The 19095-nt window shown below is 32.0% G+C and overlaps 1 protein-coding gene and 1 non-coding gene across 2 annotated transcripts in view; both read left to right on the forward strand.

Annotated features, from left to right (window-relative positions):
* LOC124539249 overlaps positions 1–19095 on the forward strand; it is a 118601-nt gene that overhangs the window by 81230 nt on the left and 18276 nt on the right. The window contains exons 2-4 of the mRNA XM_047116561.1: positions 1356–1509; positions 16303–16519; positions 17755–17873. Of these exons, the coding sequence (XP_046972517.1) occupies positions 1357–1509; positions 16303–16519; positions 17755–17873 (489 nt within the window). The 5' untranslated portion in view covers position 1356. The remainder of the gene's footprint in view (positions 1–1355; positions 1510–16302; positions 16520–17754; positions 17874–19095) is intronic.
* On the forward strand, positions 18656–18728 carry Trnam-cau. The gene has a single exon. It is a non-coding gene; the product is annotated as a tRNA-Met (tRNA).

Raw genomic sequence — 19095 nt, forward strand, 5'->3', positions numbered from 1 at the left:
ACGTTCAGTTTTCTCTAGGAAATTTTTATTCGCATTCGCCTATAACTTGGCGAGCACGAGTCCCGTCCGGCCGTCAGTCAGTGGAAATGCGCCATTATGTCGCAGCCACACGCATAGCTGTAGCAATTCTCTCTCAAGTACCTCTGGATACGAAGAAATTACCTTTTGAGATCTTTCTTATTTCATTTTCGTTTGTTCTCTCTGATTTATACTGGCGGCGAATATCGATTGTGCTTTTCATTATGTATCATTTTAGGCGTATTATGATTATAATAAGATATTATATAAATGGACTTATTAAATAATAATAAAATATAATAGTAGCAGTCTGTAAATTTCCCGCTGCTGGGAAAAGGCCTCCTTCCATTTTGAAGAGAAGGTTAGGAGCATATTCCACCACGCTGTTCCAATGCGGGTTGGTGGATTCACATGTGGCAAAATTTCGTTGAAATATGACACGTGCAGGTTTCCTCACAATGTTTTCTTTTACCGTCGAGTTCGAGATGAATTACAAAAAATAAAAGCACACGAAGATATAAATGAAAAATAAGTGGTGCTTGCCCGGGTTTGAACCTGCATTCATCGGTTAAGATGTACACGTTATAACAACCGGGCCAGGTCGGCGACTTATTAAAAAAAAAGTTTATTTTCGTGTATAATTTTTTTTTTTAATTAATACCTCGATTCTAATAGGCAATACCTTGAATATAGAGGTTTTAACGTGAATAAAAAAAAATGATGATCTACCATAGAATAAGAGAGATACATTTATCTTCTTAAACAGCTCATTTCAACAGATTACTATATATGCTATTATATATGAGTACGATTTAGGAACATGCTTATAATCTGGTTTAAACTTACCCATGTAATAGCTTATAAGTCATAGCTTGGAAGTTAAGCAGTTACTTAATACAAGAACTTGACATATTACTATTATAATTATTCTAACTGAACCTACGGCTTTACAGGAAACTCTAAATATCTCCATACCAAATTTCACAAAAATTGGCTCAGCTGTTTAAGCGTGAAGTTGTTATACATAGTTATAACATATTCCCCTAATTAATGCTTAAAAATCAATTTAAAGTCATATTTTTAAGATTTATTCATATTCAGTAGATTTCATTTAAATAATACGGATATACTATCATTTATAACTAACTTCGTCATTATTATAAAAATTAATGTTTTATGAAATAAATATAAAAAAAGATTACATAATTATTATTGCTTATATTTTTTTTGTACGATCAACTCATTTTTGTTCGTATGAAGTTGAACTCAAAGTTTCATTCTCAGATCTTGCGTAATTTGAGTATTGTACTGAGATTTTTTGTAAATTTTTGTTACAGAATGTGGCTAATGGGCGCGCTGTCAATACTGTGCGCGGTAACACACGCAGTGTCAGAGTGGCATTGTCCTGAATTGAGTGCACGGCCCTCTGCCGAGTGCTCGTGCGATCTACCTCACACTCTGAGATGCGCTGGAGACCATACAGCTTTACAGGTAACATAAGAATATAAATATGCTTTATGTTACGGTTAGATAAATACATACATATGTACAAATCTCTTCCAGACTATCTTTGGAATATATGGTGATATTCTGTTTTTAAAATACGTACGTGTTTTATTTGTTACTATGTAGCTGTTACCCTCAACATTGCTCGCGTAAAAAATATGAATATATTTACAAATTAACTTAAAATATTACATTGATGTACCTCATTGTTTACAACACTTTTTTCTAATTAAAAAGTAGCCTATGTCCTTTCGCAGGCTCCAGACTATTTTTGTACCAAATTTCATTTAAATCGGACCAGTAGTTGAAGGCGAGACAGACAGACAAACAGTAATAAAATAGTAAAAGTATAATATTAGTATGGATTAAAAAAATATCAATGAAATAAATAGGTTTTATTTAATTATTTTTTATTGAAAAGTACTGAAACACTTACTGAACTAAGTACCGTTTGCAAAGCAAAATTTATTTAGTATTTTCCGTTTGTGTCGATAATAAAATCCGTAGTGTTTATGTTTTGCTTTTAAATTGAAATAACGAAGTTAAAACTATTAATTAAATTCAGAACACTATTTTTTCCCTGCCGTTGATTCCAATGTATGTTTGTTTTCATTGGCTATGCTCATATATATTTATATTCACTTGTGCTGTTCAAAATTTTGAAAGATTTCTCCTTACTCGTTGTTGAAGTGCTGGGTCACTAATTATTTTGTATGGTACTTATACGATTCTACAATAAAAACGCACAAAATAGTTCAACCGAAAATTTTAAGATTTTTGTATAAAATTTCTGTTATTCAAATATATTATCAAACTAGTAACTTTTTATATGATAGTTTGGAAATTAAACGACCAAGACGATAAAAAAATGCGAGTATATTTTTTTGAAAACAAAATTGTTGATAAAGATATTGATTACATTTTTCCCAAAAAAGTGGTAGTATTTTTAAGAATCAATAAGCGAGTTTAATACTTATCTATATCAAGATTTTGATTAAAATTTCTAGATCAAGGTAATTCTTTTTCAAGTATTAAACTTTGTACAAAAACCGTCAGGGTAAGTACCACCCACTCTAATTTTATTCTACCGTCAAACAGCGATTCTTAGTATTGGTAGAATTAGGTTTGAATAAACTGAAACTACAGGAGAAGGGACCTTGGTAATCTTTGTTCCCAAGGTTGGCAAATTGTGGCGGTGGTGACCACTTACGGTGAGGTAGCTGATTTGTATGTTTTCGTAACCAAAACATAAAGATAATGACAGTATTTTTATCTATTCAAAAAGTAAAATAATGTACCACTATCAGCGTGAAAGAGTTCACAAGGATATAGGAATAGTTTTTTAAAATAACTTAAATAAATGGAAAATAATTTGCGATTGCGAACTTAAAAAAGACAAAAGACAGCATTTATTCTTTCAAAAATGATTACAAGAAGAAAATTCAAAATCAAAATATACCTGTATACTTATTAGCTACTTCGTCACTCTACAAGCTTCAGCGAAAAAGTTACTTTCCTCTAATTAAATGACATTATTTTCTATACTAATATCATGTGAAAGTAACTGTCTGCAAAACCACTTGAAATGATACAATTTTATATGAAGCAACCTTAAACTCAGGTGAGGACACATTTGTACCAAACAGAAGCAAACTCGCGGGCGACAACTAGTATTGAGAAATATTTATTTAAATATTTGTAATTCATGTTCAAAGTTGGATTAATTCTTTAATATGGATCGCATTTTATATATAAAGGGAGTTGATTGTTTCAATCGATCGATTTCTACACTTCTATACTTCACTTTGTGAAAAGATTTCATTGGACCGAGCGTTCCTACATTCCTATTCAGCTTGTTTGTGTGAATCGCAATAAGAGAATGCAATGACGTAATAAAATTGAAACCTTTGTCAATTTTCGCTCCTTGTAATCAAATAAATTATAAGAGTCGAGATGGCCCAGTTGTTAGAACGCGTGCATCTTAACCGATGATTGGGGGTTCAAACCCATGCAAGCACCCATGTTTGTGTGTTAGGTGTATGCGCGTTTTGTGTATATGCACATACAACAACAGCCTGTAAATTCCCACTAAAGGTCTCCTCTCCCTTTGAGGAGAAGGTTTGGAATACACATGTAGCAGAATTTCAATGAAATTTATCACACGCAGGTTTCCTCACGATGTTTTCCTTCACCGCCGAGCACGAGATGAATTATAAAGACAAATTAAGCACATGAATCAATGGTGCTTGCCTGGGTTTGAACCCGCAATCATCGGTTAAGATGCACGCGTTCTAACCACTGGGCCATCTCGATTCTATGCACATCTCAAGACCATAATAATTAAAATAATAATGTTTATTTAAAAGTATTACTTTTCATTTTCGTATACGCTTTTTTTTGTAAATAAAATAATCAAAGCAGTGAATGCATTTTCAAATTCGTATAAATCACAAGCAATATATTTGTCAGAGAGATTTTAGCGTTCATAATGTTACATTTCACTGTTCGCTAGTTAAACGAGAATTCGTTTTTATTTCAAATAGATGATAAAACGATACGAATATTTATGTAACGCTATCGACTTGTCTCAAACACGCTTATAACTTTAATTTAAAAATTTATATTAATCTTGTGGCAGTTATATTCACATGTAAGAACGATTTACCAATTAGATTAAATAGATATTATATTTAAGTACCAGCTCCTGTGCACACAGCGTCTTCACCGCGCGCCTGTTTTTATACAACATCTTTTGTTTTTTCCCGCGCTTTTGTGATACGTGTCACTCAGATGACAGATGCATAACTACACAGATAATATATATTTATATACATAAAAATAAAAATCTCACATTTTTTAATACGTTATTATGGATTTGTGTACACTACAAGAGTAATAACTGTATTTCTATTTACATAAGAATTGTTAACATGCAGTTCAAAAGTACAATTGTGAATTAAAAATTGTTACTATATAAATCTTGATCGCGTGGATTTGTGGCAAGAATACTAGCTGCAAGTCCCCGTTGAGGTTATTGTTTATGCGTTGTCATGGAAACAGAACGAAACACATGCCCTACAGGGAGAGCACCATTCCCTTCAAGTCCATAAAAATAAGGTCTTGCATATAAGTTTAATCCTATTTATAAGTAGATAGCTACTATAGTGGAGCAATGTTCTTTTAATAAAAAAAAAACGATAGATTCGTTTTTTTTGTTTTTCTAATTATATGCCTTGACAATAAGCATTGTTTTTTAATTTACCCCGTCGTGGAAATATAGGAGCTCCACAGACGTGATGTCTAGTCCTTTGGTGTGCTCTTGTTTGAAGGAGTTTGTAATGCATAGGTTTCACGGCAGATGATGTTAATAATATATATATACATTTTTTTCTATACAAACGATTGTAATAAAATGGTCTGTTTGAATTATATTAAAATAACCGATTTTTACTAAAAGCATTGTCTTTGTGTCTGTCTGTTTGTTCCGGCTAATCTTTGGCACGATTGGACTTATTTTGGTGGGACTTTCATTGACATAAAGTTACTTAGGCTAGAACAAAAACATACGAAGTTGCGGGCGCAGCTAATTTGATATATATACTTATAACATACAAAGTTATAAGCTCAGCTCTCATATAGAAAGTAAATATAGATATTTATGAGAAGAGACTTATGTTGAAATAATAATAATTATTTAAGCATTCTTTGGAACTTGTACAGTTAGCCTCATAAATATGAGTACGTTTCGATACAAGGTATGCATTATTGATAGTTTTTGTATTCAAAACCACAAAAATGTATGAATAAATAATTGAAACACAAAATCTTTTTATTTGTGTACTTGTGTGTAGTTGTCGCCCGCGGCTTCTCACGCGTTTTAGGATTGGAAATCAACGGTTAAGTATAAAAACACCTACGATTTTGAGATTAAGGCTAGCTTCTAAGAATTTTTTTTTTACCAAATTCTGTTCAGTTTGGCAGTGAAAGAGCAACAAACAGATGTCAATACGAAATGCTGTTCTATGGGAAACAAATTTATTGAATAAATCACATGTAGCAGTTGTATTAATATATCGACACCCTCCACGCAAGAAGTCGTAACATGATTTTTGCCTAAAATGAGTATTCGATACTGTTATGCATTATAATACAAAAAATACACATCCGTGAAAAACATAAATTCATATCTTTTCTAAATAACGATATCTTAACTCGCTAATAGACTTATCATATTTAAACGCCCGCGCATATAGTCGTATCCCCGGTTGCTTCGATTCGTCTTGAACGCGCACAAGTGAATCATGGGGGAGGAGAATAGATATTTACTACAATACATGAATTTTAAAACTCTATTAATACAAGAAACTGTTTTGTATTTACATTCTGATGTTTTGTCGGAAGCTGAGCCGAGAAGAACCGCGATGGCTGTGGTTAGAACGCGTGATGTAACCGATAATTGCGGGGTGAAACCCAGGCAAGCAATTTTGAATATTCATATGCTTAATTTGTATTTATAATTCATCGTGCTCGGCGGTGAAGGAAAACATCGTGAGGGAATCTGCATTTGTTTAATTTCATAGAAATTCTGCCACATGTGTATTCCACCAACCCGCATTGGAACAGCGTAGTGGATTATGTTCCACATCCAAATCACAAATCTTCCCCTCAAAGAGAGAGGAGACCTTAGCTCGGCACTGGGGAATTGACAGGCTGTTTTTGTTGTAATGTTTTGTGAAAATAAAACACATTATATATCTGACGCAAATCGTTGCAACACTGAAGTTTCGACTTTATGCTTGATCGTAACTATAACTTACAATTAAGTAGACTATATTAAAAAAAGTCATAAATCTCACAATAGCTTTGTCATCAAAATTTTGAGATGGTCTGTACACACGTAGGATTGTTCAGTTGTGACATCCACTCGACACACCCACAATTGTTGAGAGGCGTAGGAATTCGAACATGAATTGTGATTGTTGATCAAATATTTTTGGCTTAGACCAAGTCAGCTGTGACGTAGTGTTCTTCAAAAATGTTTTGTTTTTATTATTACAACCTTTATTTTACATGCAATATTTTTTCGTTTAGGTCGAATCTGGCAAGCTGAATTAAAACCACGAATTCATATTTAAAAAAAATATTTTGAGTAGATGAAATTTTGCATCAGTTGGTACAATTTTGATGACAGTGCATATTTATGGTAAGCATGATCTAATTCTTCACCCAAAATGGCGCAGATGAGAAATTTAATGCTCAGCAGCATTCTATTCGAATATAAGCATATAAAACTTTTTTTTTTTAAATACTTTTTTATATCATTAATTTGTTAGAAGTTAAAGTTCGTACTACAAAAGTTACTATATTTACTTGTTGATTGACACGTGTCTATCACAAGATAAACACCAGGAATAAAGTAGGAAGATAAATTTACCGAGATTGCTTTTGTTTTGTTTGCTTTTGAAAACACACACAGACTTGGTACGAAGCACTTTGAAATCTCTGACCTTATTTTTAGTAAGAAGACCAATGACTACATATTCTTTAGTAGGTCTGTCTGTCTGTCGCTTTTTCGCAACTAAACAGCTGAATGAAATTTGAACAAACTTGAACTCATAAAAAGGACATAACTACTTTGCTACTTGGCTAGTTTTTTGCCTGACACATGACAACCAACACCCTTAAACTACTAGTAGTATTACAAGATAACAGATTAGAAGTCGGCTATAAATAAATTCCCATAAAGGAAACCCTTAAACAAGCCCAGTATTTTATTCCGTTCGTTAAAATGTAAAAATTGGATTAAAATAAATTTTTGATTGAAAGGTTTGAGTCAATATCAGGCGATATTTCATGAACAATTTCATTTACATTTTTGTTTAATCCAATAGAAACAGTGACATGAAATAGCTAAATATAAATTTATAGACATGGCAGGTGAACGTAACAGCCGCAAATTCATCAATAACCAATCCCCGCGTCCCGTGGCCTGCGAAATGTATTTGCATACAAACCAATTTAAGGATTTTAAAATAATACGTTTTAATTTTTGTGGTTCATTATGGTCGGGTAAAACTCCAGAAATTGATAGCGAGACCAATTTTTATGGGTTGTTCTCTGTAGTGGTAATTAAATGTGATTTTTGGATTGTTAAAAAATATATATCATATAAATATATGGTATGTTTTTTTTATACAGTTTTTGGATAAAATTATTTGAAGATTAATCGAGCTCGTAATTTGTGTTTGTCGACAAGTGTAAGTCGGGTTTTGTGTTCATAAATATGTATTGTCTGTATTGACGTGTTTGCCGGGTTCCAATGGAGCAGGGTGGTGAAATAAGCTCCAAAATTTCTCATCAAAAAAAGACAAGATCATAGCCCAGCTATGGGAAATAGTGTTACTTTATTTCTTCCATTTTTGTACTATGTGTATTAATTGCTAGATTGGTATACTGGTAAGCTGGGTATGGTGGTCTTTTATCCTATGTCAGGCCAATAAACAGTGAATTATTTATTTTATCAGGATGTTCTCAACTCCAAGTTGCCTGTGTTTATACTTCCATGCACGGAAAGCATGTAAAAATATTTTAAACGTTAGTCAATAATTCCTGACAGAAGTAACTACGTCATTTAATATTCATACATAAAAAAATATTGCATAAAATCTCATACATTACTCTGATCCCAATGTAATTCGATAAATCACTTGTGTTATAGATAATCAGAAGTAACGAAAACTAATGAACCATTTTTACCTGGACTCCGTCGGGAATCGTACCCGGGAACTCGGAGTGGCATACTCATGAAAACCGTTGTGCACACTATTCGACCACGGAGGTCGTCAAATATTATATTTTAAAACAATTCACTCTTATCCGTTGTCTCTCTGTCAGCTTCGTTTTAAAAATACAAGTGATAAAATTTTACCAAAAATGATACTTAATAAAGATTTTTACTTAAGATTTGTAATGTTAAAAGTAAGAAGAATGGCATGTCTTGTAAGAATTTTAAAGTACACGCTACATACATCGCGTGTTGCATGCTGGCTTCAAACACTTGCTTTAGAATTCTTTTACAAATGATAACATTTTGTAGCTTTATATTTATTGCATTATGTTCTAGTGTTGTGCATTTATTTCAGTTTTTTCTTTTTATAGAAGAGAATTGGTTCATAATTATTACTATGAACCAATTATCGTGTAGAAAGCAAAATGGGCGATGATATTTCGGCTTTGTGTTACTTACAAGATCTTATATTTAGTATAATGTATGCGACATTTATGAAGTAACATTTATGTGAAGGCAACTCAGCAATAAAAATCATATTTTAATAAAATAATAGTGGTACCGTCGTTACTTCTGATTTCCATAACACAAGTGCTTCAGCTACTTACATTGGGATCAGAGTAATGTATGTGATGTTCTCTTATATATGGGTGGTTCTCTGATTTCGTGCAAATCACGTGTCCAAGGCGATAACTTAAAAGCTAATAACTATAGCACGCCTTATGTGAAGCCATGTTGTCTCTTATGGAGAATTCTAAGTGTTGCACTAAAAATACAACGTTAAACTCATAAGAATTTCAATTTATAACGTTTTTATCGGTTCAAAAATCACTACCTGCCGTGTCCCAAGTGCGTTTATTCAAGAACGTCGTCTGATATTTTGGTAACGCGTAATTCTACCCACTAATAATGCCTAAATGATGAAATAATACATAACTACGAGTAAATACCGGAAGTTTCAGAAATACAAATGTCAATCTTCATAAAAAAAATATGAATTTTAACTTTGTCAAAAAATTTTGATCCTTACCTTCCGCTATAATTGAAAAGACAATATCTCATGCGTGCATAAACCTATCCTGCCCCGCCCCGGCCCCCTCGCTCACTCGCGACGCTCAGTTCAGCCGCAGGCGTGAAACAGGACAACCGCGCGCTCGGTTTAGAAAAAAAATCGTAATTTATTTGTGTGATTCCCGTTTGTCACAAGTTCACTATCTTTACCTTCACCGCCAGTCTAAGGTAAGTAATGAGTTTAGGTTTTTAGTTTCTTCCTTACGAAATAGCTAATTGGGTGCTGTTTAAGATGTCACATATTTAATACCTATATCGTTTGAAATGAAGCAGGTATCGGTCAGATTGCGCCAAAATGTCATTACCTTCAGCATCATTACCTTCATTTACCATCAGCATTTAAAAAGATGGTAATGATCACAATCTGAGGGTAATGGTAAAAAATGAGAAATTTCTGTTATTCATGGGTTATTATTATTTATTTGTTCTGATTAATTGTTATTATTTGTTTTTAATTTTTTACCTATATATATAGTGAATGTGGCAAATTCTGATAAATGACTAGATTTGACTTTCTAAAAGAGAATGGTAAAATTCCTACTTAGAAATCAATATTTTTAATTTTCATTATGGTTAGATACGAAATATGACATAAAAAGACTTTAAAACCTTCTAATTTGTATATGTGTATTTATTTGTTCACTGTATCAAAAATGTTTTCAGGTTTGCAATGGCGAAAGAAAAGAAAAAGAAAAGCCGTGAAGAAAAGCTAGCTCAGCAAAGACTTCACAAGAAAGAGAAATATCAGGAAATTAAAAATGATCCAGAAAAATATGCAATTCAGAAAGAAAAGGAAAGATTAAGGTACCTCAAACGCAAAGAGCAGAAAAAACTAAAGAGTATCAAAGATTTAACGCCAAGACAACAAAGACAACAAAGAAAGAAATGGAAGGAGAACCGCCAACGCTACGTAGAAAAGAAAAAACAAGCTAGAGCTGTACAACAAATGCTTGTTGACAATTCTCCCCCAACTAGTGATGAAGAAGATACAAGAAGTGTGAGAAATGAACCCTTAAGAGATAGTGAAGTTGATCCTTTGGAAGGACCATCGTCATCTTTTATAGAAGAAAAGATTCCTAAAAATGGAGAGCAGAAAATGATTGACAAATGTGTGAATTGTATTAAGAAAGACAGATACATACGAAAAATTCGATACAATTATGGGAAGCAAATTGGAGTAATGAAAAAAGAAATAGAAAAACATATGAAGGAGAAAGCTGCATTAAAAAAATATTTAGAAAGAACTATTAAAAGGAATGAAAAGTTACGTAAACAAATTCCATCTACGGAGCAAAAAGTTGAAAGTTTGATCTCAAATGTTGATGAGGATAAAAAAAAAGAAGTGAAAAAGAAGCTGTTATTCAGAGAAGTGATGACAAGACAATTGAAAAAAGGATTTGAATCGTTGAAAAAGAAAGACAAAAGGAAGTTTAGTGACATCATTGTTGTAGATAAAGAAAGCTTAAAAAAACACAAACTGCTGTCTGAGACAAACTCGTTTACTGTAAGAAACAGAAAAGAAGTTGAAACTGAGGACAAGGTGGAAAATGAAAAATACCAAGAAATTATAGACTTTTATGAAGAAGACAGCAACAGTCGAATTGCAGCAGATAAAAAAGAATGGATCAAACGTAACGGTATTACAAAACAAAAACGTTATCTCAATGACAGTTTGTTAAATCTTCATAAAATATATAATGCTACTCACACAAACCAAGTATCGTATTCGACATTTTGTAAAAATCGACCATTTTGGATAGTGTACCCAAAGGAATCAGACCGAAACACATGTATGTGTATAGTACACGTCAATATGGATTTATTGATTAAGTGTCTGAACCAAAGCAAAATTATAAAAGAGACTAACGGATCTTCGTTACTACGAAGTCTTTGTTGCGATGTACGAAAAGAAAATTGTTTGAACAGACGCTGTAACATTTGTAAAAACAAAGTAATTGAGTATGCAGAATTCAAAAATGACAAACCTCTTAAATACTATCAATGGGGGAAAAAAACTGAAAAATACACAGTACACGGACAAGAAAAATCTACAATAAAGACTACAAAAATGGAATTGAACGACTTACCATTGGTTTTGATAAAAAAGCTTAAAGATTCGCTTCCCAAATATTTCCAACACAGTTTAAATATTGTTCAGCAATACAAAAATATCAATGACCTGAAAAAATCATTAACATCTAATGAAATTTTGATTCACATGGATTTTTCCGAAAACTACATGACAAAATTTCACGAAGAAGTGCAAAGTCGCCACTTTGGCAGCAGTCCCGAACAAATTAGCCTACATACTTCCGTTGTTTATTATTTGGATCCCGAAACTGGAATACAAAAAACATTCAGCATGTGCACTCTGAGTGAATGTACCAGACACGATGCAGAATCTGTAGGGGCACATATTATGCCTATAATAGAACATGCTAAAAGCATTCTATTTGTCGATACGCTGCATTTCCTTACTGACAGCCCTTCAAGCCAGTACCGGAATCGCAAGATTTTCTATTGCCAATTGCAGCATTATTATCCGGACTTGAAATCTATAACATGGAACTACATGGAATGCGGCCACGGTAAAGGAGCCCCAGACGGAATCGGTGCTGTCATAAAAAGAACAGCAGATAGCACCGTGCGTTTTGGAAGAGACATTGGCACATTAGAAGTATTCTGGAGGGTTATGAAAGAAAAGATAAGAAGCGTAGAAATGCGTTTAGTTACAAGAAAAGATATAGAAGATAGAAATACCTCAGATAAAATATCTTCATTCAAAGGCACAATGTCAGTGCATCAAATATTATGGTCGAGCAACAGTTTAAGGATGACGTTTCGTAAACTGAGCTGTTTCTTTTGTCCAAATGGTATTGAGTGTAATCATGGCTACCATTTGGGATTTATGGACGTACCTGAAGAAAACGTCGCCTGTGAGCAAAAACAGTTGTTGCAAGAATTCATTGACACTAATACGACCCCTGAGCTTCTAGATGAAATCACTAACTCACCAAAGCGAGCAGACAACGCTTTCGAAACTGTTTTGAAGGAAACAACAGAACAAGCTGATGTAAGATCTGTCAAAGAGTCCAATCTAGTTGCTAATGAAGTCAATCAGGGAATCTCCCATTCGCGGAAAGTAACAATTCTCTCAGATGTCCGATTAGATTGGTCTAACACTGTTTTTTATGGAAAACAAGCGTCAAACAAGATAAATCCGAGTTTTCAGTCAAATTTCAAAAAATTTATAAAGCCTACAGGAACTGAAACAACTTTACACGAGTTTAATCAAAATAAGGAAAAGACAAAGAGTACATGTAGAGGAAATAGTATTGAAGAGAAGAAAACTATGGAAGAGAGCAAAGAACATGTTCAGTCATCGGATGACGATTTAGACATTTTTTGAAAGCAGAGAAAAAAGACTAGGGTATTACTTATTTTAATACCAATTAAACAAATAACCTAAGGTTTAAATTGTTGTCGCCTAACTCTATTCAGAAATTTACTTGTTTTAGAAATTATAGGTGCTGTGAAAGTTTAGTTTTAAGGTTTCGAAAGTTGATTTAAATACAAATAAGAATCATGAGGCTGTTAATGGTTATGATCAAGTGGACATTAGAGTTAAATACATTTTTAGTTCCTGTTCTTGTGATATTAGTGCACAAATGAAGATTTACATTAGAATAGTTTATCACTCCGAGAAGATGAGACTGCTTTGATTTTTTACAGAAGATTTTATGTTATGTTAATTATTTGAATATAACGTTTTGTTTCAAGTGCTAGTCAACGCACATAATTATAAAGTTTTGTTTTTAATTACATTAGAATAAGTTTTTCAGTCCAAAAATATGAGACTGCGTTTAATTTTTTAGATATTTTCTTTTGATCTCATGTTATATGTATGATTATAGGATTTTGTTTTAAGTGCGAAGCAATGCGAATACAAAGTTTTCTTTAAAATTTATGACACTGCCTTTGTTTTTTGAGATTTTTCCCTTTAATATCATGTTATTTGATTATAAAGTTTTGTGTCAAGTGCTAGGTGATACACATACAAAATTTTCTTTTTTGATTAATAATTTTGTGTACGATTTTCTAAATACGAAAAATAAGAAGTTTGGAATAAAAATTATTATTTTGATAAATACATGTGTTTTTCTTTATGAAATTTAGTTTAACAAGGAATTTCAATATATTTCGTGATTAAAATCATTACCAGTTTTTACTAATCACTGCCTTCCTTGCTTCTATCATTACCCTCAGACAATAAGTCATTACCATCTCCATTTAAAATTTGAAATGGCTATAACTCGTAAATTTATGGGTGCAATTTAATAAGAAATGGATAAATTACATATTTTTTTCTATATTTTAATCCTAGTAAGGAAAAAACACATTCTCTGAAAAATTCATTTTTTTGCCGGATTTGCACCAAATCAAATAATCACCCATATATACATGCATGTAACGTAACGCCCTCTTAATGCCTTGCTGTTGTGCTAAAGTCTTTTCCTATAAGGGGAAAATTAGGATCTAATGCTGCTGCTGCTAGCTGCTTAAAGCAGGTTGGAATATACGTGGAGTCAAATGTCACTTCATTAAGATACATGTTCCTCATCGCCAAGTACGAGATAGATTAGGAAAACTAAGTAAGCATATGTAAAAAGGGTCTTAACCTGCAATTATCGGTTATGGTGAAGATATACTGTTTAGATTATAATAAAATAAATAAAAATAATTTATTTCATCAGTAAGATAACACCTCATTTTACAAAGGTTGACTTCTCCTTTTGAGTGCGGTATGCTCCCGTGCCAGGAGAAGTCACTCTTCTTTAACTCTCTCATACTTAAATACAAACTGACACTTCATAAAGACTAAACAAGCAGCCTGACGGAAATACAAATTACAATAAATACTTATTCCATATTACTTTTTTTGTCAGAAACAGGGAAATAGTTTCTTTAAGTAACGAGCCTTTATTGTCGTTCGTATCATAGAGGAATATCACACGACAAGATATTACGATCACTTAAATCAGATGAAATTATAATCGCGCTGAATATTATAATTTTAGTAAGTAAAGTTTATAAAACAACATTATAAAAAGTTCAGTTCTGATTGAAGCTATTAAAGAACTACTTATAGAAATTGGAATGATAATAAATGCTATTCCTAAATATTATGAGAATAATAAATTAGAAAAGTTTCCTAAAATCATACTTTACATCAACAGTACCACTGTTTTGCCTCTATGAAACCTTATAATTTTCAACTACAGAAATACCCTACTTAAGGCAAAATTTCATAAATAGTTTCAACGAAATTTATATTTCATTTTACATAACAATAATCAAATTTAAATTTAGTTCAGAGTTAAACAAACGGCTAGTTTATTTGTGCATAAGTTTGCTGACCAAAAATCATCTTAACAAAGGGTGGACTGACGTGAAAAGTTTCAGATTCTCTGCTATGTTTTAAATAAACTATTAAACAGACGAGCCCTTTTAAACAGTTGGCGTTTCAACCAAACTTTTGTGGATAGATGAAATTATTTTGTGTAAACTATTCATTTCGATATTGTGTATAGGTTAAAATGTCCAGTCGATAGGGTTTGGTGTTATTGTAACCTTAACGATTAAAGGTCATTGGATCTTAGTTTAAAAACTACTGATGTCTTAAGTTGGTTTGAAAAAAACGTCCGTATAATTAATTTCTGGTCTGTTATCAAATTAAAACAAATGCTGCCACATATTTATCCATACTACAGCTTAGGGTTAAGCACTAAAGTCGAAAGTTATTATGCTGAGATATGTTTATGGACTACTTACTAGCTGAAGCCGCTACAGTTTGTGACGAAGCCCTATATACCCAATATAAGACCCTAAAAATCAGAAAACTTGCTTCACACAGTGTTTAATCAAAATCGATATAATGGCTTAAGCGTGAAAGCGTATCAGATGGTCGGACAGTTTTTTTGTAATATTACACCTCGTACAGGTTTTAAACGTACTTTTTTTGTTTAGTTGTCATTTATTCTTTAAATTTAGTAATGATAAAAAAAATATTTATTTTTCTCCCTAGATGCAGATATTTTTTTAATTAAACAAAGAAGGGTGTCATTCATTAGAATTATTACTTGTTACAATCAATTAAAATCTACATATTAATACTAAATTTCTTCATATCATGTTCAAGTATCGCATTCAATTGAAAATTATCAATATTAAAAACAGTTGAAATCACTTCTTAAATTTAATCAGATCACAATAAAACCATAACAAATATTAGATATGTGACATTTCAATTTATTCGGAATGTGGATCTTACAAGAAGGATCGACAAGAATCTCAGAACCTACATACTACTTAAATTCAATTTCTTTAAAAACTAGTATTACTTACTATTTTTATTATAAAGGATGGAGAATACCTTTCATATTGTCTAAGGAATCCAGAATCTCACGAAGACAAATAACACCCGTTAAAAGGCACATTCCGCGTCAGTATAAATATCGTCTAGAAACAGACTCGTATCTAAGTTGCTTAAGAATTCCATAATTCGTTGATCATCAAAGGCATGTGCAGTATATATGAGGCTCTATCTATCGTATGATATATTAGTATCTATCTAGATACTAATATATCATAATATGGCTTATGTGGATGTAGGGCTTGGTGAGCTACAAGCTCATTTTTGGTGTATCATCTTCACTGAAGTATTGGAGACTTTATTATGATTCTAATTTGACATGTTTGAACATCTTTGCCCAAGTCTGAAATATTCCATAAGACATTTTTATATTAAGTTTTTAGTCAGTTAATAAATACTGAAATAATGATATCTTATTTTTTTTATATTACGATAAATTTAATAAATAATAAGTAATATGCATTTTAATTTAATTGTTTGTTATCAGATAATCGGCCGCCATCTTCGCGAGCAAAGAGCAAGAAACAAGAATAGTGCTGTATCATTGTTAGACTGTGCTCTCCGTGGGGTAACATCGCTGTCTTCAGCTTCAATAGCGGAACTGGCTGGTGTTGGTCTACATGGTCTGGTCATATCATCTGGTGACATAAAACGAGTGCAGCAAGGTGCCTTTAGTAGCATATCGACGACGATACTTGCTTTAGGTAATATTAGTTATTTTTTATCTATTTGCTAGGGTAATATTCAGAAGAATGTAATTATATAGATCTATCTATCTATAACAAATTCATATAGATTTTTTAAAATGGTACAGTTTGGCGAAAGGACAAATGGGAAACCTAATAGTAAATAGTCACTAATACTCATAGGCATTGGCGATATGAGAAATAATAACCCTGTGTTTCCTTATACCGCAAATATACCGCCACCATATTTGGGATGGGATTGGGATTTTGACCCTTATGCATGTAGTTACACTGACTAATACGCTTTAAAAAAGGTATTACTATTTGACGGTAGACCATCTATTGAGTTGATGGTATTGTACCAAGACGAACTTGGACACAGCCCTACCAGTAAAATAATTCGAGAGACGAGACATCATTCTCCAATCAGATATCCTGTTGTAATGTTTTAAATTTTGTTTCACGGTAAGTGATCAGTGTAATTACAGGAATAATAGATGTGAAGGTTAGCAGCATTAACAATATACACGTGGTTGGCTTATTTTCCGAACTTATTCTACTATACTTTTAGTAGAGAATTAAATCAGAATTAGTGTTCGATAAAAATAATTACTTGGTTAGTGTTTTGTTATTGGATTTATTTATTTAATTTTTAGTATTACAGTAAAATGTTAAATAATGTCAAAGTTATCCATTGTTCAATCAATGATAATCATTGTATGTGCACGAGACGCAAGGATAAGCTCATAATGCCAAGTTTCCCACTTCGCAAAATCAATAAAACCTTCTTGGGGCAAGGTATCCGTTCCTATTGCTATAATATCATATAATCTGTAATAGATGATAAAGAAGCGTGGTACTATTGCTTGTTAACTTCCATACACCTTTTTTTTGAAGACCTTCGTGGTCGAGTGGTGATTACAACGGTTTTCATGGGTACGCCACTCTGAGGTCCCGGGTTCGATTCCCGGCCGAGTCGATGTAGATTACCATTAGTTTTCTATGTTGTCTTGGGTCTGGGTGTTTGTAGTACTATCGTTACGTCTGATTTTCATAACACAAGTGCTTTAGCTACTTACATTGGGATCAGAGTAATGTATGTGATGTTGTCTCATATTTATTTATTATTATTTATTTATTATTACATACATATATATAGGATATATCATATGTCATTTACATTTGTGTTTATTTTGTTTTACTTCTCATATCACATATATATTTTTAATTTAATGGTATAAATTTAATTACAGGTTTACCCAACAATCAACTACCATCAGTACCAACTGAAGCGTTATCATACCTCACATTTTTGGATCGCTTGGATCTTTCCAATAACAAAATACATATCCTGGATTCCAATTCGTTTAAGGTAAAATTGCTCATTGTTACCAAAATTATTATTACATAAAATCTAAATTGCTTTATTTGCCATATTTGTAAATATATCAATGCAAACAGGTCCCATGCATTTCTGTGTTTGCACAATTAAATGCAAATACGCAAACATGATATGACAAGTGAATTTCAACTACATCGCGATTACTAAACTGAAGTTTGAATAGTTAATCTATTTGACATTTCCAGCAGTATTTAAATTTTTATACAACGCTTTGATTTAAATAAAAAGCAAGTTTGCGTGAAATATTTGCGTTGTAATGTAAAGTTATGTTAAAAAAAAGTGTAATGTTATAGTTACAGTACTGTACGATGATTATTTCAAAGTGCTTTATAAATAATATTTTAATTTATTGACACGTACTTCAGCCCATCCAAATCAAAAGAAAAGTTAAAACAAATGAATTAAGTTAGCACGTAATACTCTGAAATAGTGTATTAGGTACACATAAAAATATACAAGTTTCAATTATATAAGTATATAACACTGGCAATATATAATGTGTCATGGGATTTAAATGAAAATATTTATTTATAACTTATGTTAAATTATTATCTGTACTCAAGCCGTAATATCTGTCAAAAATCACATAACACTATTAATACATTGTCAAGTTTCAATATAATCGTTCCAGAGAGCTTCAGCTTTCATTATACGAATACTTATTTTATTATCTACAAAATTAATATTATTTTCTTGAAGTTAAACTGTTCAACTTTTAAAATATACAGGTGTTTTTAACCAACCTGTGTATAGCCTCGGTAGCGCAGTAGGCAGCGCGTAAGTCTCATAATCTTAAGGTCGTGAGTTCGATCCTCACCCGGGGCATATCTTTTTGTTATTTATTTTATTACGAAGTTGGTGGTAAATGTTAAAATTTATTAAAGAAATTGTTATATTCCTTAAAGTAAATTGTTTACCTTTATCAGATCTTCCAAATTGCAAATTCCAGCTTTACTTTTTAGCCTATTAATATATAGTAAAATTATATAATAACATAACCTTTGCAAAATGCTATTAATATTTAGTAACTCATTGCATATATACTTATTGCTCGTTAATAGAAATTGTATAAACATTACCAAAACGCGAGTACAGACGTATCAAGGTAACCTACAGAATAGTAACTCATGAATGACAAATCATAAATTTACATGTTATATTGTTATAAAGAGATTAATACAATTTTTCCTTG

The sequence above is a fragment of the Vanessa cardui genome, chromosome 22 (genome assembly GCF_905220365.1).
Source record: "Vanessa cardui chromosome 22, ilVanCard2.1, whole genome shotgun sequence".
In the NCBI taxonomy this organism is placed as follows: domain Eukaryota; kingdom Metazoa; phylum Arthropoda; class Insecta; order Lepidoptera; family Nymphalidae; genus Vanessa; species Vanessa cardui.